Genomic DNA, 24,369 nt, shown 5'->3' with positions numbered 1-24,369 from the left:
TTTTTTAAACTTTATTTTTCTTGGGTTTTTATATTGGTCTGTGTTCTCTTTTACAACTAATATGAGGGGGGGAGGGGGGAAATGCTTATTGTCTATGTGACCAAGGCAAATCCTTTTACCTTCCTATGGTCTAAGTTTGTTCATCTGTAAAATAAAGAGGTTGAACTACGTGACTTCAAATCCCTTGAAGCGGTAGATCCTGCAATTCGGCATATTAGAACTGAGGCTTATTCTGGTAAACTACACTGCCTGCTTTCATTGAATCCCTATTCTTTTTACATGACCTCCCTAGATATTTTGTTTAGTCCCAGCAGATCTGGCTCTTAGGAACAGGTGGTGGAGAGGAGAGATGAAGCCATAGAATTATTTGGCTGACAAGACTGCTTTAGGATCGTTGCTAACATGATTGCCATCCTCCCTCCACACTTTTCCCCACCCCCACTTTCTCCTGGACATCAACTGACATCACAAGGAGAATTCTGGGATTGGTGAGGCTTGAATTGTGAAGTCACCAGGCAGAGCCACTCACAATCCCCCAAAGCAGAGGGGTAGGGAGACCTCAGGGCAGCAGCTAAAGGGAAAGGTAAGAAGTAGTGCTCAGGTTAAGGAAAGGTAAAGGTAATGGGGACACATTAGTGTTGGGTGCCCTTTCCCAGGAGATCTGGATTTAGGTGCCATCTACCTCAATTGTTCCTCTCCCTGCCCAACTCAGAGCAAGGGGCTGAGCTCCATCACAGGTCTCAGGGAGTCTGCCTCTTTTCAGAATGCAAGAGAGTTCTATGTAACCTGAGATTTTCAATTCAGTTAAGTTCGTTTCAAACGTTATGCATTGGGATTTTGGGTACCTGCTCCACGTGTATTTTGTATATCTCATTTTCCATCATCTTGGGATGAGGTTATGGAGCTGCCATCACAAATAGGCATTCAGCCTCACTGGGAGAATGGAACACCAGTTGTGTTCAGTGATCCAAAAAACCAGATAGAAGAACCACGGCCTCTACCCACAACCTACCTGTCCAGGCCACCTGGGTTTAGAGTGATCTGCAATGAAAACTTAGAGCACCTGATGGTGCTCAGCATGGCTCCAGAGAGGGAGGGATTCCCCTATCAAATGGTTCTCCTGCCTTTTTTAGTTGGCAAGTTCCCAGTTCCTACTTCTCTTATCCCTGTATTGAGATAACCTTTCTTTGAACTTTTCTCCAGACTCCGTTCCTGTCCATCTCAGCCCTACTCCAGGGGCACCATCCATAGCCTTTATCCTCTGGAACTACTCTTTTGCTAAACTTCTATTCACTTTTGTTCTCTTCAAATCCTCTATCTTTTGAGGCTAGTGGAAGCTTGACTCTGAAGACATAGAATCTGTAATAAGGGGTATCTTTCTCATGGACCCCCAACAGATTGGTTAAGGAATTGGCCCATTCCTTGCTCCTTACTGCCATAAACTTACCCTCTACAATCTCTTCTACTTTGAGATTCACTTCTCCCATCATTTATCACCCAGTCCAGATCTTTGGTGCAGTCATCTGCTGACCTCCAGACCATTCTCTTTAAAGTTTTAAAAATCTTTTTATTAATAACTTTTCAAACATAACATTTCATATCCAAAGATACGTCTCTCATTCACTACTTAGGGACTATTACTCTTTATATGTATGTATACATATATTCTATTTTATTTTTATTATTAGCAAAATTGTATTTTATTTTCTTATCCCTATTTTTTTCCTCTTCCTCACCACCACCACCATTGGAGGGGGGAGGAAGACTAAAAACTGGTAATAAGGATAATCAAGCAAAACAAATTCCAACATTGGCCATGTTGAATATATATATGGGTGGGTGTATATACATATATATGCAGAATACAGAATATCATTCTGTAGCTTTTCTGTCACCCCTCTGTCAGGATGTAGACAACATGCTTCATTATCAAGCATTTGGAATCCTGTTGGTCATTGTGTTTAATCACTTCTTAAGTCTTTCAAAACTGTTCTTTAAAATATTATTGTTACTATACAAATTATTCTGGTTCTGCTCATTTCACTCTGCATTTCCTTAGGTTTCTCTGAAGCCACTCCTTTCATTATTTCTTATGGCATTATACTCATGTGCCATAATTTAAGCACTCCCAAAATAATTGGGGAATCCTTTGTAACAAAGTTGTTTTTTAAAGGGGGGGGGACGGGGACTCAGCAAAGTGAATCTCTGGAGTCAAAGGGCATGGGCATTTTAATCACTTTAAAAATTCATTTTTGGAATAGATCAGTTCACAGCTCCACAGAGTGTAAGTATACCTACTTTCCTGCAATCCCTTAACATTGACTATTTCTGTCTTTTTTCATCTTTGCCAATCTGATAAACTAAGAAGTGAAACCATTTTTTAAAATTTAACTATTCTTATTAGTAATTTGAAGAAGTCTTTCATGTAATTGCTAATTTGAATTTTTTTTTGAGGATTATCTGCTTATGTCCTTAAGCCATTTATCATTTGGAGAAAAACTCTTGACCATATATTTTGTTAGTATCCTATATTATGGACAGATGCATTACTAGTTATCCTGCAGGCTGGATGGTTCTCTTGTTAAATGATTGCTGCCTTTTTCTAATTTGGAAGATAATTGATGCATTTTCACCTCACTTGATAGTTTTCCTTTTTACCTTGTTGCACTTTGTGTTTATTCAAAAGATTTTCAATTCATATATTCTCTCTCCTTCAAAGTGTTCCTAACCTAACTCACAGCCTTCTATTTACTCCAAACCCTGTCCTCATACTTAAAAACTTTGATAAATATGTTGTTCCTTTAAACATCCTTTCCTCCTACTTATCAAGCCCTCCAACTCCCATTGATCTACATTTTTACCCTGTATCATCCTCTTATAAGAATCATATCCTTTAACTCACTATCAATCTCCATAGTGTACAATCTCCATAATCCAAAACTGAAATTTCTTCTCTCTTAAAACATAATCCTCTTTCCTTCTGCCTTTCCATCTGCCTCATTTTTTAAACCTATTTTTTATCCTTACCATAACTTTCAGGCCTTTCTTCCTTGTTCTTCCAATCCATCTCCTCTTCTCTGTCCTCATTTTTCTCCCTTCATGATCTTGATTTTATGATTGTACAATTCAATTATATAAAATTGACTACCCTTTAATTTTTTGTTCCTTTGTCCTATTTTCAATCATACCTTGTCAAACTTCAATACTGGGTAATTCCACTTGTCTTCTGCATACCAGTAGCATCAAATGATATTGATTGCTAATAGGACAGTAGCACCTATGTGTATTAGTAACACTACAAAATAAATTTATTAATAACCTTTTTCCGTAATAGTATTTTTTCTAAAAAGAGATAATTATATATATATATATATATATATATATATATATATATATATATATATATATATATATATATATATATATATATATTTTTTTTTTTTTTGGCTGAGGCAATTGGGGTTAAGTGTCTTGCCCAGGATCACACAGCTAGGAAGTGTTAAGTGTTTGAGGTCATATTTGAACTCCCGTCTTTCTGACTTCAGGGCTGGTGTTTTATCCTCTGTGCTTACCTAACTACCCAACATTCATTTTTGTAAGATTTTGTGTTCCAAATTTTTCTCCCTCCTTCCTTTACCTCACCCCTCCTCAAGACAGCAAGCAATTTGCAATATATTTTTAATAATAGGTTTTTATTTTCAAAATATATGTAAAGATAGTTTTTGACATTCACACTTACAAAACCTTGTGTTCCAAATTTTTTCTCCTTCCCTTAGACAGCAAGTAATCCAATATATGTTAAAAATGTGCAAATCTTTTATATATATTTCCACAATTATCAACATGTGTGATCCTTTTAAACATATTTTCACATTTGCATGTTGTGCAAGAAAAATCAGACCAAAGAAGAAAAAAAGACAAAAAAGAAAAAAGGTGAAAAAGTCTTCAATCCATATTCAGTCTCCATAGTTTTCTTTCTGGATGCAGATGGCATTTTCTATTCCAAGTCTATTGGAATTGTCTTGGATGATCAAATTAATGAAAAAAGCCGAGTCCATCACAATTGATCATCATATAACCTTGCTGTTACTGTGTACAATGTTTTCCCGGTTTAGTTCACTTCACTCAGCATCAGTTCAACATTAAGTCCAGGCTTTTCTGAAATCAGCCTGCTTGTCATTTCTTGTAAAACAATAATATTCCATTACATTCATATGCCATAACGTATTCAACCATTGCTCAACTGATGGGCATCTTACTCAGTTTCCAATTTCTTGCCACTACAAAAAGAGTTGCTACATTTTTACACATGTGAGTCTTTTTCCCTTTTTTATGATCTCTTTAAGAGACAGACCCCATATGACTTTTATTTTAACATCACCTAAAATTTTCCTTGTACTTTCCCCCTCCAAAAAGGGAAGCAGCTAAGTGGTAGTGGATTACAGCATCAGCCCTGAAGTCAGGAAGAACTGAGTTCAAATGTGACCTCAGATACTTAATACTTCCTAGGTGTGTGACCTTGGGCAAATCACTTAAACCCCAATTGCCTCAGGGGGAAAAAAAGGAAAAGAGGAAAAAGTGGAAGAAACTTCCTCACCACAGCAAAACCAAACCATACATTAAAAAAAACACCTTTACAACATTCTATATCTATTCACAGCACTTCCCTCCCCACCCTAATCCTATACCATTGTAAAGGAATTTAAAGAGGTATCATCTATCTCTTTCCGGGGACCATATTTGTTTTTTATATTTTCACAAGATTCATATCTATATTATGATTGTTCTTTCCCTTTACATTGTTGTCATCTTGGGTATATTGTTTTGCATCTCTCTTGCTCTCTTTGCATCCAGTGTTTCCATGCGTTATATCTGTATTCAACATGTTGGCTATTTATTATAACACAATATCCCATTACATTCATGTACCACAATTTTATACTATAAATCTATGCTTATAAATTAAAATATAAACTATAAATTCATGCTGCATCACAGTCCTGAGATTTTCTTCCCTAATGGATTCCCCATATACCCTTTCCAAATCTTTTTCTTTTAAATCCACATCCTAGATTACTCCTCTTTCTCAGCTTCTTGTTCATTTGTTCAGTCATGCCTAACTTTGATCCTATTTGGGATTTTCCTGGCAGAGATACTGGAGTGGTTTGCCATTTCCTTCTCCAGCTCATTTTACAGAGCTGTAGCTACTATCTGAGGCTGCAATTGAATTCGGGTTGTCCTAAACCCAGAGCACTATCCACTGCAGTATGTAGTTTCCCATCTTTTTCTCAACAGAGGACCTCAAATCCAGTTTTACTTAGAAAAAAGATGATGTTATAATTTCCCTCTTCTATAATATGCTTTAAAATCCCTGTACATTGTCTTTTATTCTCCCCTCCTTTGCTCTAATTATCTCTGAGAAAAAGATGGTCCTTTTTGCAAATACCTCCCTACCTATGCTCTTAAAAAAAAAAAAAAAAAAATGATTGTGCCTCTGACACTTGCATCCTTTGTAACATTTGGCAGACCTCTGATTGCCTTAGGCAGCTTCCTAAAACTAATAAGCTGGAAATCAGTCCTAGACTGTGGGTATATATTATGGACAGATGCATTACTAGTTATCCTGAAGGCGGGATGGTTCTCTTGTTAAATGATTGCTGCCTTATCCTGCCATCAAGGGGAGAGGGGGTGGGGGGAAGGAGGAGAAAAATTGGAACAAAAGGTTTGGCAATTGTCAATGCTGTAAAATTACCCATGCATATAACTTGTAAATAGAAAGCTATTAAAAACAAAAAAAAATGATTGCTGCCTTTGTCTAATTTGGAAAGTCCCGATTGGGAGGAGTGTTCAGAAGGATGGGAGGAGGGCAGAGGTTATGCTGTAACTACTAGAGTTAATAAATGTTATATTGTTGGTGAAAAAAATTGATAGATTTTGATGTTATATCACCTTGATTCTGAAGTCATCACTTTGCTCTCCCCTAGAAAGGTGAACGAACCATTCCTTCTAAAAATAATTGTAAAAGAGGGGGAAAAAGCAGTTCATAAAATTAACCAACACATCAGCTGAGTCTAATATCTAATAGTATATACAGGGTCCCACACTCATAGTATCCCATTTCCCCAAGAAAGGAAGGGAGATGCATTTTGTTATCTCTTCTGCAACACTAAGTTTGGCTATTATTATTATGCAATGTTCATATTCATTTTTGTTCTTTCCATTTACTTTCCATTTTGTTCTTTCCATTTACATTATTGTATTTCTTGTGAATATTGTTTTACTGGAGCTGCTTATTTCACCCAATATCAGTTCATTTAAGTCTTCCCATAGCTCTCTGAATTCTTTATTTTCATCTCTTCTTAGAGTGCAGTACAATCAATGTACTACAGTTTGTTGAGTCCTTCCCCAACTGATTGGCTCCTACCTTATTTTCTAGTTCTTTGCTGCCAGAAAAAGTGCTATTGTGAATATTTCAGAGTATATGGAACCTTCTGTTTTTAACCTTCTTGGGACATATGCCTAGCAGAGGGATCTCTAGGCTTAAAAGGTATTGATATTTTAGTAACTTTTAAGCAAAATTCCAAATTACTTTCCAGAATAGTTGAACTAATTCTCAGCTCTACCAATAGTTTATTGGTATGTTTCCTTTTCAAAGATATATATGTTCTTCATTCCATACTTTTTCTTTTTCTGGGAGCCTATTCCCTCAATCATTCCTTCTCATTTTCAGGCTCTCCTTTTGCATGACTTCCTTCTCTCACTACCCATAATTATGCCCAAGTCTCTTCCATCTTCAAAAAACCTTCTTTTGACTTAGTTATTCCCTTAAATTGTCATTCCTTATCCTTCCATGCTTTTACAACTTTAGCAGTGAATGACAGTGCCTGGCACATAATAGCTATTTAATAAATGTTTATTTATTGATTGATTTTATAGCCAAGCTCTTAGAAAAAGTAATGGAATAATTTGTACTCTTTATTTCCATTCTCTCACAACTCCTTGAAGTCTGACCCAATTACTAGGCTAAAAATGATTTTTCCTAATGTACCAATGATGTCTTTTTAAAATGGCTAACTTTTCAATTGACTTTTAACCATTAACCATCCCTCCCTCCCTTCTCCTCCCTTGGATCCTAGGGACACTGCTCAGCTTTGGTTTTCTTTTGACCATTCTTTTTCAACTTCCATGTAGATTCATTTGCTGGAATATCATGTGTTTTCTTTCCAGTAAATGTGGATATTATTCAAATTATTTCTCTCTTTGTGTCTATCTGTCTGTCTCTCCCAGAGCTCCCCCATCAATCTCTTTCATTTTCTTTATCCTTCATTCTCTCCTTCTCCTCTTTCTCCCTCATTCTCTTCTTCTTTCTCATTCTCTTTCTCCCTCACTCTCTTTTATTCTTTCTTTCTCTAATTTTCTCTTTTCCCTCACTTCTCTATCTCTGTCTCAGTCTGTCTCTGTCTCTCTGCTCAGTACTTCTCACTGCCATTTTATCCCTATTTTGAAGATTGTTGCCAAAGTTAAAGTCTTATATAAATTTATTTTGCTCATTGCTATCATTATTATTATGGAAATGTGGGAAGATCAACTATGAGGTTGTGTCGGAGCACAGACTTGATTAAAAAAAAAAAAAAGATTCTAAAAGGCAGTGTTGAAAAAAAGAGTACATTCCAAGCATAAAGAAAAGCTTGGGGCTTTCTTCCTCATTTGTAAAATGAAAGCATTGGACTAGATAATCTCTTTGATCCTATCCATTTCTGAATCTATGATTTCCCAGATCTGAGATGTTGTACCTTCCTCCCAAGCTTGTGTCACAACACTCACTTTTACACACCCAGCTCCCTGTAAAGTTTTTTTTTTTTAAGCAGTAGGAGAAAGTTTTATCTCCCTGCTTTCCTCTCCAGTCAATCTTTCACACAACTGCCAAATAACTATTCCTAAAATACTCTCTCTAATCTTGTCACTCCTCCACACAAAAATCTTCAATGACTCCCCACTGGATTCTCTGATATTCCAATATAAAACAAAATTCATCTAGGTATTTTAAAAATCTTCACAATCTTTATCTTACCTACTTCCCCATTTTATATTACTATATTATGATACAAAATATATTACTATATATTTTTACATTATAATATAAGGGCTTATCTATTTTATATTACTATATCTTTTATGCTACTGACTTCCTTGTATTTTGTATTACATTATATAAAATATATGGCTAATTTATCTATTTTGTATTACTATCTATATTGTTATATATTACTATGTTTAATATTCATATGTATCCTATATTTTGTTACTCATATTTTATATTATATATACTACATCAAATATATTATTACTTATATAGGTGTATTTATGCAGTACCTTTTTATGCATTCAGCATTATATCCAAGGTAGCCCACTTGCTTATTCCTTCCACATGACAGGCTATCTCCCATCCTTATAACTTACACAGATTGTCCCTTATTCTTGGAACATATTTCCTCTTTAACACTGCCTCTTAGAGTTCCTATTTTCTCCCCCAAGTTTCAGCTCAGCTGCTATTTCATATTGGGTCTTTTCCCATCTCCATAAAAATAAAAATTAACATTTGTACAGCACTTTTAAGGTTTTCAACGACCTTTCCACTATCTTATTCTATATTCACAACAATCCTGAGAAATAGGTGTTATTATTAATCCTCATCTCATGTGGAAACCGAGATAAATATTGATGATTTGCCAATGTCAAACAACTAATAATAACAATATTAACATTTATACAGAATTTACTGTGCGCTAGATAGGCACTATATTAAGTCCTTTACAATTTTTATCTCATTTGATCCTCATAACAAACCCTGGAAAGTAGGTGTTGTTATTATCCCCATTTTGCTGATGGGGAAACTGAGGCAAACAAGGTGCAGTGCCTTGCCCCAGGATCACACAGCTTAGTAAACTCACAAAGAACAATCTTCCCTTATGCAGGCTCAGGATTCTATGTACTGTGGTGCCTCTTAGCTTCTCTTAAAGTGGTGCATAAATACCAGCTTATCATTATTGCGACTAAAAATTACAAAGCAGTTGCCTCATTGCACTGGTACGCAAGGGGCCTCACTAGGAGTTCTGTATAACAATAAAATCTCATATTCTTTTCAAAATTCCAAAAATAAAAATATATTTTTTATATCCTTATTTTTGTCATTTTTGTGTTATTATTAAGTCATTTCAGTTGTGTCCAACTTTTTGTGACTTCATTTGAGGATTTCTTGGCAAGGATATTGGAGTAGTTTGCCATTTCCTTCTCCAGCTCAGATTATAGATGAGAAAACAGGGTTAAATGAATTGTCCAGTGTCATACAACTAGTAAATGCCTGACATAAGATTTGAACTCAGGTCTTCCTGACTCGAGACCTCATGTTCTAGCTACCTAGCTGTCCTTGTTCTTTGCTGAAGATCTTTATTCAGGAGACTTATATCTGTGTAAACTGTAAAGAATGGATTGGGAGAGCCAGAGATAATGAATACAGGGAGACCAGTTATTACAATATGAAGAGATTCAGAGAACCTGAACTAAGAGTAGTGGCCCTGAGCAAGGAGTGAAGGAAGTGATATACTACTCTTTTGAGTAAGGGGATTGAAAAAAAAATTAAATGATTTAAGTCCTTCACTTGTTTGAGATGAGAGCAGGAAGTATGCTGGTAAATTTTTATTAAATAAGTGCATGAAATGCTTTTAAATTTTATCTGCATTGTGATTCACATTTTCTCCATCATTGTCTTAATCTCAACAATCAACAACAAAATAAACCACTCCCTGACTAGCATTTGCCAATTTCTGAAGTGTAAATGTTGTTGCTGCTGTTGTTATTGCCCAATAGCCTGAATATGGAGTCCAGTTTTTGGGACTCTGGACATAGAGTCATTGTCAATGAACAAAAGCATAAAAAGATAATCCTAGAGAGCCAGAAGAGACTTCATCAATTCCCTCATTTTACAGATAAAAAAAAAAAATGGAGGACCAAAGAAATTAAAATAGGATTTGCACAAGATCACACAGGCAGTCTTAAGAAGCAAAGGCAGAATTCAAACTTAGGTCTTTTGATAATAAATCCAACACTGTTGTAGGGGAGGCCTTTGCGTATCAAGTTGGGCTAATTTTCTCTTTGAGGCAGCTAGGTGGTGCCATTGTGCACGGCCTGGAGTAAAGTCATCTTCCTAAATTCAAACGTAGCCCCAGATATTTACTAGTTGTGTGCCCCTTGGCAAGTCATTTAACTGTATTTGCCTCTGTTCCTTCCTCTGTAAAATGAGCTGGACTAGGAAATGGCAAGCCACTCCAGTATCTTTGCCAAGAAAACCCCACAAAGACGTCAGATGAGACTAAAATGACTGAAATAATAAAATAACTAAAAATGGTCCCCTTACAGCTACCTCCTTAGATTGGTCTTCCCTTTTCTCTTGATTTTGGGGAACTCCATGCTTCTTAAGTGGCCTGTTTGGAAAACTGAGTAGATTGACTCATCCTGTGTAAGTAGGGGTTTCCAGTTTGGGGTACACATTCTATTAAGGAATAGGAAAAGGCTGTCAAAGGGGAATAGGGAAAATTTGGTAAATTACAAGGTCTCTTGGCCTTTAATTATAGACACTAATTAATTTATTTTATTTTTATGGATATGCATGGTAAAATGTAGGGTTTTTTTTTTTTTCCTTTTCATTAGGGAATTCAGGAGGGTTTATTGAAAGCTTAGAAATCCAAGATCTCTAAGTTGGGAAACCCTAAGTTAGGAAAAGTTAGGAACCCTTCCTTTTGAAGGTTCTCCAAACAAGGGCTGAATATCCTACAATTTCCTTTTGGGCTTTTTGGTTTGTTTTTTATTCCTGTAGTCAGAAACCTATTCCCAGTCTTGATCTCCCCCAGACCTGAGCAAGCTATATTATTTGACTTCAGTGTAACATCTTCTGTTTTTCCCTTCCTCAGGGTCCTCCCAGGACTGAGTCAAGTATCACATCCCTCTGACCCACCGTGACTCAACCCTTCCCCTCATCCCTTGCCCCCTAAGATTCCACAAGCCAAGTCAGGATGAGTAACAGCAACAGCCTCTGCATCTTTGAAGACCGGGTCCTATGCCCCATCTGCCTGGAAGTGTTCCGCAACCCGGTCACCACAGCTTGCGGGCACAACTTTTGCATGAACTGCCTCCAGGACTACTGGGACCACCAGGCAGCCATGGGGGAAACACCTTACTGCCCCCAGTGCCGGGAGGTCTTTACCTCGAGACCCCACCTTCGAAAGAACGTCATCTTAGGGGAGATCGTGGCCTGTTTCACCCAGAATCAGACCCCAGCACCCAACAGGGCGGTGGCCGGGCCTGGAGATATCCCTTGTGACTTCTGTTCCCCAGAAAAACTCAAATCCGTCAAGTCGTGCCTGCAGTGTGCGGCCTCCCTCTGCGAGAACCACCTCCGCACCCACTACGAGGACCAAGTCTTCCAGGGCCACCGCCTGCTGGAGCCCATCTGGGATCTCAAGGCGCAGCTGTGCCGCAAACATCGGAAACTCCAGCGGCTCTACTGCAGGACGGAGGGCTGCTGCGTGTGCGGGGCCTGCCTGCTGGAGGAGCACAAAAACCACGACACCATCCCCCTGGAAGAGGAGCGCGCCCGCAAGGAGGTGAGGAGGGCGACTGGCTCCTGGGTCTTGGTGAGGTCATCCCCGGGGGGGAGGAGAGCTCAGGTCAGGGAAGAGCTCAGCACCAAGCGTAGGGAGGTGGTCATCCCCCGGTGGAGGAGCGCTCAGGTCAGGGAAGAACTCAGCACCAAGCGTAGGGAGGTGGTCATCCCCGGGGGGGAGGAGCGCTCAGGTCAGGGAAGAGCTCCAGCACCAAGCTTAGGGAGGAGGTCATCCCCGGGGGGGAGGAGAGCTCAGGTCAGGGAAGAGCTCCAGCACCAAGCGTAGGGAGGAGGTCATCCCCCGGGTGGAGGAGCGCTCAGGTCAGGGAAGAGCTCCAGCACCAAGGGTAGGGAGGAGGTCATCCCCGGGTGGAGGAGCGCTCAGGTCAGGGAAGAGCTCCAGCACCAAGCGTAGGGAGGAGGTCATCCCCGGGTGGAGGAGCGCTCAGGTCAGGGAAGAACTCAGCACCAAGCGTAGGGAGGTGGTCATCCCCGGGGGGGAGGAGCGCTCAGGTCAGGGAAGAACTCAGCACCAAGCTTAGGGAGGAGGTCATCCCCCGGGTGGAGGAGCGCTCAGGTCAGGGAAGAGCTCCAGCACCAAGCGTAGGGAGGAGGTCATCCCCGGGTGGAGGAGCGCTCAGGTCAGGGAAGAGCTCCAGCACCAAGGGTAGGGAGGAGGTCATCCCCGGGTGGAGGAGCGCTCAGGTCAGGGAAGAGCTCCAGCACCAAGCGTAGGGAGGAGGTCATCCCCGGGGTGGAGGAGCGCTCAGGTCAGGGAAGAACTCAGCACCAAGCGTAGGGAGGAGGTCATCCCCGGGGTGGAGGAGCGCTCAGGTCAGGGAAGAACTCAGCACCAAGCGTAGGGAGGAGGTCATCCCCGGGTGGAGGAGCGCTCAGGTCAGGGAAGAGCTCCAGCACCAAGCGTAGGGAGGTAGGTGGTCATCCCCGGGGTGGAGGAGCGCTCAGGTCAGGGAAGAACTCAGCACCAAGCTTAGGGATGCCTACTGACATCCGTGTTTTTATTTTATTATTATTATTTTATTTTTTTGCTGAGGCAATTGGGGTTAAGTAGTTTGCCCAGGTCACACAGCCGGGAAGCGTTAACTGTCTGAGACCAGATTTGAACTCAGGCAGAACTAGTGCTCTATCCACTGCGCCCCCTAGCTGCCCTGCTGACATCCATGTTTGGGGAAGACCAGAGAAGGGGGCTGAGGTCACACACACACCCCCACCCCTCCACCCCCCCCACCCCACCCCCCGTGGAGGAGCACTCAGGGTCAGGGAAGAGCTCCAGCACCTGCTGACATCCATGTTTGGGGAAGACCAGAGAAGGGGGCTGAGGTCACACCCCCCCCCCACCCCCACCCCCCCGTGGAGGAGCACTCAGGGTCAGGGAAGAGCTCCAGCACCTGCTGACATCCATGTTTGGGGAAGGAGATTAATCTGACTACAGGAGCCAGGACCTCCCTCAGCATTCCTCACTCTCTTCCCACACTCCCTGCTGTTACCAATTGTTGTCTCATCATCAGGATGGGATAAGGATATCTGTTCCATCAGTGTCCAGCCAGCCACTCTGCTTTCCCCATCACTGGGAATGAGGCCTCCTCGCTCTCCCATGCTGGGATAAGCCTCTAAGTACGGCCTCAGCAAAGTTTAGATTTTAATCCATGCCAAGAATCAAGTCATGTCTACAATCATCAGTCTTTTAACTCAGCGATAATATTAGTCATAGGCTCTCAGATGTCAAATAGAGCATGATAATTTATTTAATAATAATTATTGTAACAGCTATCATTTTTACAAAATTTTAATAATTTTTAACCAAAAAATCATTCTGAAAAAAGATATCTATTATTACTTTAATAATAATATCTGGCATTTAAAAGTCTTAATGGAATTTTAAGCTTTAATAATTTCAGAAATATAAATGTTACAAGCACACAAAATGCATTTGAAAGTGCAATTATTTAAATTTTTTATATGTTTGTTTAGCTTTGTAAATTTTTAATAATAAATTTTAAATTTAAGTTTAAGTTTCCAGATGACTTTCTTAAAGTAGTGGATCAGCAGAGTAGAGTAGCTACCCCAAATCCTATGATCTATTTCTATTAGATTTTTTTGTGGGGAGGGATGGCATATCAAAGCTGTCCTGTATGCAGTTTATACTTTATTATCTGGATAATCTTAGGGCTAAGATTACAAATGAAGTACTGTTAGTCACTGAACAGAAGATGATAAAAATTTTTATGACAAAATTGACTTAGATAATATACCACAAGATGGAATTTATGTTAAATTTTACTAATCCTTTTTTTCTTTGATGAGGCAATTGGGATTAAGTGATTTGCCCAGCATCACATAGCTAGTAAGTGTTAGATATCTGAGATGGATTTGAACTCAGGTGGTCCTGACTTCAGGACCAGTGTTTTAGTTGCCCCTTATGTCAAATTTTAATAAGAAACATATCAACATCTTAAAATTTTAGATAACTTAGATAATTTCAAATATGACTTTTTGTAAGTTTGTAACATATAGATTTCTGAGGTTATCAATGCTTTAAATTCCACAAAGACACAAAGACCTTTAGGATGCCCTATATATAGGCTTAGTAACTCACTGGATTATTGCAACAAGCCTGTGAGACGAGTGTTAACTTGGCCATTTGCCCAAGGTGAGAAAGCTAATAAAAGCCAAACTCAAAGTCTTTCTGACTCCACATCCCATGCTTTATCCATTAAACCTGTTCAGTCTTAGAATCAGATTCTTAGAAGTCATCTTAATCAAACTTCTCACTTTCACATTGAAGAGATCATTCTATAACAACAAACAGGAAGCGGGTAGCATCTAACCTTTGCTCATTCCGTCCAGAGGTCAGGCAACTCCCTACCTTGCAAAGTGACCTATTCCATTTTCAAATAGCCCTCATTATTAGAAAGTCCTTCCATATAGAATAATAGCTAGCATTGGCAGCTAGATGGTGCAGTGGAGAATGTGTCAGGCCTGGAGTCAGGAAGACTCATCTCCCTGAATTCAAAGCTGATCTTAGACACTTACTAACTGTAAGACCCTAAGCAAGTCACTTAACCCAGTTTGCCTCAGTTTCCTTATCTGTCAAATGAGATGGAGAAGAAAATGGCAAATCAAGACAATATCTTTGTCCAGAAAACCCCATATGGTGTCATGAAGAATCAGACATGACTAAAAACTGAACAGCAGCATTTATATAGTGCTTTATAAGGTTTGCTAAGTACATAAAGTTGCAAAGCACTTTATTTGTTCTTATTTGATAATGTATATAAATATATACACCTGCATGCATATATACATATGCACATATACATATACTGCATATATACAGACACAACACATATATAAAATGCATATCTATGTATGTATGCATATATGTGTATATGTATATGTACATAAATAGAGAGGGAGAAAGCATGGATCAAGTGTGTGTTTGTATATGTGTAAGTAGATATCTTTACATAAATCCTATTTAGAAACATCTGCCTATCTATAATCTTTCTATCTACATCTATATATCTATCTATCAATTCAGCTATTAAAAAAAGAAAACCAGGGGCCATGCTCAGAGTTGTTATTTCTTGCTTCTGGAGCAACTTTGGAGCTTTCTCCCAGCCCAGCACAGAGAAGACACGACAAATCCTAATTAATTCCTTGGTATGTCCTCCCTCCTCCCCCTAACAGTGACAGTATCAGTTAAAATGAAGAACTTCTGGAATGGCTCTTGAACTTCAACTCTCCAGGTGGCATCCCATAGCTTTAGGACTTCCAGTGAAGGAGGTGGGTGTGGGGAAGGGCAGCCTTTCTCTACTTTCTGCCATGGCTTACTGTGCCCACAGGACAGCTAGGGCAGGGGGCTCAATGAGGGGAGCTTGCACATGGGCTTCCTCTTTGTGCTTCCCTTCCTTGAGGATGGGTATGTAAAGAATTGGAGGTGGCCTCTGAGTTTCAAGAAGTCTGGAAGTCTTTTGATTTCAGTGGTAACAGCATCTGCAGAAGTAGGTGACAGCTGATGGCTGGGGGAGTGTCTGCACTGGGGAGTACAGCTTCTCTGACAGCAGGAATGGCTCCATCCTGGGCATTTTGTCAGCAGATAAATACTAGGAGCTTTCTGGACAGTGCAGTGCTAGGATAAAACCAAATGCGTAATTGGTAGTTCTGCAAATTGCTTTGTATTCTGATAAGGTTTAAATATCAGTTTTCTAGCAGGTTGTAACAGTGGTTATATGTTGTTACTGAATCCCGTTCTGTTAATATACATTTGTGTCTTTTATTTATAGTATTTTTGTGAATATAATAATAAATTACCTGATCCCCCTTACATTATTCGTATTATACACTATCTTTTTTTTCTCCACCTTTTGGGTGAACTATAGATGTAACCTAATAAACCAACCCAGGGAACAGTATGTGGGGGGAGGAGGGGGAAGGGATTAATGAGTCACAAAATGTGAGAAAAGACAGCCCTCTTTCATTAGAGGCAGATTCCCCCAATACTTGAATTCAGTTCAACTGCATGCTAGGGCATAAGATGAAGAGTAGTGTTAGCATGCCTAGCCCCTTTGGGGATCTTATCTGGTTTTTGAGGGGCTGATGAAAAAGCTTAAATGTCATCAAAATATAAACACCTTATAGGCCTGCTAATCATTTTGTGTTTCACTTTAGCTTTTCACTCTCCAAGAAAAACTCCTCATGTATATACCTTCAGGTAAAATGGCTAGGGGTTGAAGCAGTGCTCCTGTCAGTAGTCATAGTCTCCAGTGTAGAAACTCCTCCTGCTATCAACTACCACCACTTCTGTGGATGGCAACCACCACTGAAATCAAAAGACTACCAGACTTCTTTTTTTTCCTTAAATATTTTATTTTCCCCCAATTATATGTAAAGACTATTTTTAATATTATTATTTTTTAATTTTTGAGTTCCAGATTTGCTTTCTTCCTCTTAATTCTTCCCTCCTCCCTGAGACCTCTTGTAAAATGGAGTGTCCAGAACAGGACAAAAAAAACTAGGAGTATTCCTGCCATTATATTTGTGCTAGAAGACAAAGAGACTCACTCAATCACTTCCTTTGCCCTGGACATTTTTCCTCCAAAATTGCTAAGTATCTTATTCCTTTTTGGACAACCTCATCACATTGTTTTTTCATGTTCAGTTTGAAGCCAACTAAAATCTCTCAGACTTTTTCAAAGATACTGTTGTTCAGCCAGATCTCTCCCATCCTGTTACTTGAGAGCTGTTTTTCAAGAGTTAGTGGAGAACCTTATATGTATCCTATTCAATACTGTATTATCTTGTTTAAGTGCATAGTTCAAACCTCTAGAGATTTAATGCGGAGGAGGGAAGAGAGACAGCTGTAGTACAATAATGGGAAGCTGATCTTGAAGTCAGGAAGGACCTGAGTGTTTAAGTCCTGTCTCTAACAAATACAGGCTCTATGATCCTAGGTATGTCACTTAATTTCTCTGCATACCCAGGTCACTGCTGGAGCAACCAGACAGTATAGTGAATAAAGTGCTAGGTCTGAGAACAGGAAGACTGTCTCAGTTACTAGCTGTGTGATCCTGGGTGAGTCACTTAGACTGTGTCTGTCTGTAAAATAAAGATAATAATAGCACCTAAACCTTAGAGTGGTATAGTTGCTGTTCAGTTGTTTTGGTAGTGTCTGACTCTTCATGACTCCATTTGAGATTTTCTTGGCAAGGATACAGGAGTTGCCTGTCATTTCCCTCCCCAGCTCATTTTACAGATGAAGGAACTTGGGCAAACAGCATTAAGTTTTTGATGCTGAATTTGAACTCTCCAGTCTTAATGACTCCAGTCAGTCTTTACCCACTGTTTTATCCACTATACCACCTAGCTGCCACCAATATGTATTGTACTTATTGAATAAATATCCTTTTTAAAAATTTTTATTTTCCCCAATTACATGTAAAAACAAATTTTTTACTATATGTGAACATTAACTTTTTAAAAATATTATGAATCATATTAGGAGAGAAAAATCAGAACAAGGGAAAAATCATGAGAGGGGGAAAAAAAAGAAAAAGGGGAAAAAAGTGAATGTAGCATTTGTTAATTTGCTTTCAGTCTCCATAGTTCTCCTTGGATGTGGAAGGCATTTTCTTTTCTTTTTTTATTATAACTTTTTATTTACAAAATATATGCATGGGTAATTTTTCAATACTGACCTTTGCAAAACCTTCTGTGGAAGGTATTTTCCATCCAAAGTTTATTGGGATGTCTTGGATCACTGAACCGCTGAAGATTACCAAGTGTGTCATAGTTGATTATCACACAATCTTGCTATTGTTTTACTTGTTCTGCTTGTTTCACTCAGTATCAGTTCATGTAAATCTTTCCAGGTTTTTCCAAGGCCTATACATCATCTTTTTATAGAACAATAATATTCCATTATATTCATATACCATCACTCATTCAGCCATTCCCCATCTGATGGACATCTACTCAGTTTCCAGTCCCTTGCCACAACATTTTTGTACATGTGTTCTGTTTTCCCTTTTTTAATGATCTCTTTGGGATACAGACCCAATAGATATACTACTAAATCAAAGGATATGCAGTTTTATAGCCCTTTGAGCATTGTTCTAAATTACTCTCCAGAATGGCTGTGCGAATAAATATTTCTTGGCACATGCCAAATCTAGTCAAATCTCTCTGTCTTTTTTTTGTGTGGCCCATTATTTTTGTAGGCATGCTTTCCATGTCTTCATTAAGACATCAATAAAAATGCTGAATAGAACCAAGCTGGTTGGTCTATATGACTAGAAATTAAACTCTAGGGACTGCTCCTGGTGGATTGTCCATTCTTGCAAGAACTATAAATAAATCAACTTACTTCATTGAGAGAGAAAGAGAGAGGAGAGAAAGAGGGGAGAGAGGAGGAGGAGGAGAGAGGAGAGAGAAAAAGAGGACAAAGGAAAGGAAAGGAGAAGAGAGAGGAGAAAGAAAAAAAGAAAACTCCTTTCCTGACCAAGCCTAGATCTGACTTTCTGCTTCCTAAACCACTCAGTTTGGAGATAGGAAGAGAGCCTAGTGTATGTTAAAGTTAATTTAAAAGGAGTTAAAGGAGAGGGAAGAGGGGAAACTTGATCACATCCAGAGAGATTGGTACTATGGGCTGCTATATGGCACTGATGCCTCTTTTTTAGAAAGATACCCCAATATTCTCATGAACTTCTCATCTCATTAATGGGATTATTTCCTCTATGATTGCTTATTGTAATTCATCTATATCTGCCCATCTTTCTGTGGGTCTATTGCTTTTGGGCAGGGGTTCAACTTTTTGACAAAAAGACTTTAGTAATTCTAAAATCTATCAGCTACTCTGAATTTCAGTGGTTCTCTTCCCTTACACCCCCCCCCCCAACCCAATCAGGGTTAAGTGACTTGCTCCAGGTCACATAGCACATTTGAACTCAGGGCTTCCTGTGTTCAGGGTCAGTGCTCTATCCAGTGTGCCACCTCGCTGTCCCAGTGCAGTGGTTCTTACAGGAAAGCAGAGCAATTGACTTTGGGAAAGAGAAGACAGAGCCCTTTGAAATCTGTCCTTCTGAAGGTGGTGACTTCCTTCGTATCCCCTCCCCTCTGCCCAGGTAGAAGTCCGGAAAGTCCAGGCCAACGTAGAGAACCAAATGTTGATCATTGCATCTGACAGCCAAAAGCATCGTGGGCGGGTAGCTTTCCTCACGGTAAGACTGACATAGGCCTCTTAAGCTCAGACTTCTGGGGTGTGCTCTGGGGCAGCCCACAAGTCAGACTGTAGTGAGATGTTGCAGGGTTTAAAAAAACATCCAGGGAGTCACTCCACCTAATTAACCTCCACCCCTAACTTCTCAAGGCGAATGAAATGATTTGGGGTAGGAATGAGATGAAATTGGATGGGGATATTGGGATGGGATAAGATGAAATGGGAGAAACGAATTGGAATGGGATAAGCTAAATTGGTATGAAGTTGAGATGGGATGGGAAATAGTCAGAGCCTATCCCCAGAACCTAACTGAAGTTAGGACTCCTTGTTTGGATTCCCAATTTCATTGCTATCTTTGGCCCTGGATTTGCTTCAGATCTAACATAAAATTCAGATCAAACCACTGGCATTTGCCTTTCTTTTCCTCACTGGAGGCTTACCTGGGTTTGGGGCTGAAGGCAAGGCCTTGGCTCAGGGGGTACCCTGTGCCACATGGGCCACTCCCATTCTTGGGTTCAGGATCCCCAAGCTGGGAAAGGTCAGGGATTCCTCGCCTCTCCCCCTCCAGAAACTGATCCAGACAGTACGAGAGGATGTAAATCGTTGTTTCGCGGACATCGGGAGGGAGGTAAAGCGGCTGCAGGTGAAAGTCCTGGAATTTGTGGAAAAGGAGGAGGCAGCTGCCTTGGGTCAGCTGGGCAGCTCTATCCAGCAAAGCCACAGTCGCCTCTTAGAACTAGAAGGTGATAGTGTTTGGCTCCGGAGTCTGCTTACCAACCAGAGTGACCAGCAGTTTTTAGAGGTAAGTGTTCCTCAAATAATACTACCCTTTATCCCACTACTAGCCCTTCCCCAACCCCGTCTACCTTTTACAGCAGAAAAACAGTCACTGGAATAGGCATCAGAAGCTCTGGGCTCTCCTCCTGGCCCTGTCCCTGACTTGCTCAGAAAACTTGGGCAAATGACTTCATTATTAAGAAGTAAGAATCAGACCTAAATTAGACTCTTAGACTTAACTACCTACTTGTAGGAGTACCTGTAACTTCCCTGGGCTTCAGTTTCCCGCTATGTAAAATAAGTTTCTTTTGAACTAGAGGATTTGTAAATTCCCTCCTAAATCTTAAATTCTATGATTCCAGATATTTCTGAGCCTATAAAATTTAATCCAATGCAACAGGTATACATTAAACACATAGATACAGAATGCTATGCTGGGGCAGAGATAAAATACTGTTGAGATAAACATGGTTGTTGCCCTCATGTAGTTCACAATCACACACATATACACAGTGTATAACAGAAACAGACATGCACAAAAATAATACAAAAATAAAAGTGTAACACACATAAAAGTAATACATTTGTGCCTAAGACAGGTACAAGCAAAGTACTATGAAGGAAAAAGTAATTATCAACTTAGTATTAGAGGGCAAGGTGATTAGGGAAACTTCTTAAAGAAGATAACCTTTGAGTTATGTTTTAAAATGAGTGGTATTTCAGCTGGAATAGGGAAGATTAGAAGCAAAAATACTTAAGAAGTTACACCAGAATGATCTCTTTACACATCTAACCTTGGAGGTGTTCATGATTCTGTGTTCCCACAAATCTACGTTCCCCGTCTCGTTAGCCCAGATTAGTGAGTCCATTCCCATGATCATCTTTTGAGTTATGTGATCAGTGCTGTGGGATAAGCTCTGAAGGCTAGAAACTGAGACAAAATCTTATTTCAACTTCCCCGACAAGGTAGAGTGGAAAGAATGTGATACTCACTACCCTCCTACAACCCTCAAATCCTCTTTCTGTTGGAAAGTTTTTTCCCTAATCTTTCTACTATATCAGAGCAATAGGTCAATTTCCTATGAGAGCTACTAGATAGGATTGGATTTGGAATCAGAAAGACCTAAATTCTGCTACTAGATAGGAATGGATTTGGAATCAGAAAGACCTAAATTCAGATTCTGCTTCAGACACTAACTCTGAGGACCCAGAGAAGTCCCAACCCCAAGATCAGACCTTGACCCCAAGATACCTTCCATCTCTAAAGAAAGAATGCAACAAACAACATTAATTGTAATTGATCTTGTCCATCTTTAAACTTATGATCAATGTGTCATGTTCTTTCTCAATGACCACCTCAGGCATACCAGGCTAGATCTAGAAAGGGAGATGTTCCTCCCTTCAGCCCCCTTCTTCTCCAGCCTAAACTCTGCTTCCCAAAGTGGGAGTGGAATTGACTGAGGATGGATTTGCAAGCAGTTGCATTCCTGTCATTCCCTCATTCTGTACAAAACTATTTTTAAGGTCATCATTGAAAAGAGGGTCTCAAGAACCAAGAACCATTTAAAAATAATTCCCAAGGATCAGTGGGAACTTTTCTCTTAAATTAAAAAAAAAAAAAAGTGGCCTCTCAAAGACCCACCCAACTATAACTGATCCATAGCTTAAGCTATGTTCTGCCATTGATGGGGCAGTACCCTGAGCTTGAAGCACTTGCCAGAATCATAGAAGGAGGGAAAGAGGGAGAGAGAGGAGAGGATATAGGAGTAGGAAGACGGGCAACTTGTGCCCCACCTCCCTCACTGCCACAGCTGCCACCCCCGGGGCAGCCCGAAGCCCCCGGCCACTGCTTGGCACACAGCTGACAGAGAGGGCTCCTGTCCCCGGGTCCCTGGCCCCAGCCCATCCCACCTCTTAGGAGTTCCCGAGGTTGAAGCGGTTCCCAGCCTGTACAGAATCACTGCTGGGCACCACGTGTGAAGAAACAAACAGCTTTCCTCGGCTCTCAGAGATCCTGGCCGAGCTCCGGGCCCAGCTGGCTGTGGTGGGCCTCCGCTTTGTCAACCAACTTCTTCTAAAGGGTGAGTGTCAGCCAGCCAGGAGGGCTTGATGAGAGCTGGGAGGGGAGGGAAGAGGAGGCAGGGACTGGGGATCAGTGGCCTGTATTTTTCCTTCCATACACCAACCGAGTGGGAAGAGAACTTGGGGAGAGGGAAAAGAGACTGGGGAAAGCCGCACTGTGTTGGTGGGGGACGGGGTGCTGGCCTGATCCCCGGCCCATCTGTCCACTTGGGACTGGGAGAGAACCAGCTGTTGGGAAGTGGTCTGTATGAGAGTAACTCAGATGAACTCAGTACAACTATAAAAGGATCTTTGTCTCCTCAGGAATTAAAATGCGTTCCTATGAGGTGCTGCCCCCAGTTGTGGAAAGGAAGAATCTACTGAAGTGTGAGTCCAGGGTCCTGGGGTGCCTTGCCCTTTGAGAGGGATGAGCAAGGTGCAGTAGGGAAACAGATCTGGTGCAAAAGGACTTGGGTTCAAATCCCAGTTCTGTCCCCTAGTATCTGTGTGACTGAGCAAATCATTTAATTTTCTAGACCCCCACTTGCTTATCTCTAAAATTAGGGGATTGATTGGGCTGGTAGATGATCCCTAAGGTGGGCTTACACGGGACCTGACTCATAAGTCATTTCTGCCCTCTACTCTTCTTGGTTCTGTTCCCTTGGAAAATGCTTTATCTTTATCACTCCCCACCTAAGCACCATCCCAAACCCCAAACAAATACCCCCGAGACTTCAGTTGCTGAGGGGATTGGCTCTAGGCAGCCTCATCCGGAAGTGAATGGAAGTCGTGCTGCTGGGATGTCAGCGGTCACGAAGGATTCACTTGTATACCAGGCAGGGTACTAAGGGTGGGATCCCCCCTGTAAGAGCCGAGGCTGGGTAAAACGGAAACGCCAGATTTCTTCCGCTCTGCTAAGGTAATCTAGGCTGGGGCAGCTCAATTGCGTGAAGCAGCTGTAGGGGAAAAGGCCAGAGACGAGGGGCCCTCAGAGCAGGGGGGTCCCCAGGAGGATTACTCTCATGCAAATGACACGTCAATCAACGCCTCTTTTCCTGACGGAGGCGGAGCTCCCGGCCCTCTCGGTCCCTGGTCTGCAGCGCTGTCCCCCTCCCTTCCCTCCTCCTTTCACCTCCCCCCCACCAGGCTACTGCAACTTGAACTTTGACTCCGCCACCGCCAGCGAGGAACTGTTCCTTTTCAAGGAGACGCACTCGGTGCTGAACCTGGGAATCCTCCTCGAGCCCTACGCCTCGGGCCCCTTCCCGGGGTTCAACCAGTGGCCCCAGGTGCTGTGCACTCGAAGCATGGCGGAGGGCCAGCACTACTGGGAGGCCGAGGTGTCCAACTCGTGGGTCTGCGTGGGCGTCACGTACAGCTGCAACCCCCCGCCCAGCGGGCGGCCCCGGCGCAACATCGTCTACCTGATCGGCCGCAACAGCGCCTCGTGGTGCCTCGAGTGGGACTCGCTCAAATTCTCGGTCTGGCACAATAACACGCAGACCGTGCTGCAGGGGGGCTACTACCGCACCATCGGCGTGGCCCTGGACTACCCCGCCGGCTGCCTCTCCTTCTACGGCGTGGCCGGCGGCATGAGCCTCATCTACCGCTTCCTCACCAACTTCCTGGAGCCGCTCTACCCGGCCGTCATGGTCAGCAGCGGGGCGTCCATCACCCTCAAACAGTACCCCGAGTCTTAACCGGGCGAGGGACTGTCGAAGGGAGGGTCGCCCCCTCCCCACGCCGCTTCCCGTCGCCGCCGCCGCCGCCGCCCTCCCTCTTGGCCAAGGTCTCAACTACAAATAAAATTGGATTCTATCTCACTCCAAGGACGACGGTGGTGGAAGGGGATTCTTGGGGAACAGAAACGTTTGGAGGGCCACAGGAAAGGGACAAGTGGGGAAAAGGCCTAAATGGTCTCCAGAGAATCAGCAAGTGGGTCCTTGGGACGATCTGCCCTACCGTCCCCCCCCCCATTCTTTATCCCCCACCCACCCACTCCTCATTTTGACTTAAGGGTCACTCACCGAAAAGCTAGGCAGAAGTGGGGTAAACAACAGAATTCCATTCCCACCACATCCCTCCCTTTGCAGGCTTCCAGGCCCGATGGTGTCTGGGGAAACGGCCCAGGATT

The 24,369-nt window shown here is 41.5% G+C and overlaps 1 protein-coding gene across 2 annotated transcripts; it reads left to right on the top strand.

Moving 5' to 3' along the window:
* Positions 1–494: 494 nt before the first annotated feature.
* Positions 495–24,067, top strand: LOC127560486 (E3 ubiquitin/ISG15 ligase TRIM25-like). Of its 2 annotated transcripts, XM_051995137.1 has the most exons (8): positions 505–583; positions 6,437–6,547; positions 10,968–11,660; positions 19,303–19,398; positions 19,966–20,199; positions 22,093–22,255; positions 22,560–22,622; positions 23,382–24,067. In XM_051995137.1, exons 3-8 carry the CDS (start codon positions 11,070–11,072, stop codon positions 23,933–23,935), a joined length of 1,701 nt encoding a protein of 566 aa, XP_051851097.1. In that variant the 5' UTR covers positions 505–583; positions 6,437–6,547; positions 10,968–11,069; the 3' UTR covers positions 23,936–24,067. The 2 variants fall into 2 exon arrangements, with proteins under 2 accessions (XP_051851098.1, XP_051851097.1); XM_051995138.1 differs by lacking the exon at positions 6,437–6,547 and having other exon boundaries at positions 495–583.
* The last annotated feature ends 302 nt before the right edge of the window (positions 24,068–24,369 follow it).

This window comes from Antechinus flavipes, chromosome 4, assembly GCF_016432865.1.
Source record: "Antechinus flavipes isolate AdamAnt ecotype Samford, QLD, Australia chromosome 4, AdamAnt_v2, whole genome shotgun sequence".
In the NCBI taxonomy this organism is placed as follows: Eukaryota; Metazoa; Chordata; class Mammalia; order Dasyuromorphia; family Dasyuridae; genus Antechinus; species Antechinus flavipes.
This window is presented reverse-complemented; position numbering and strand designations above follow the sequence as displayed.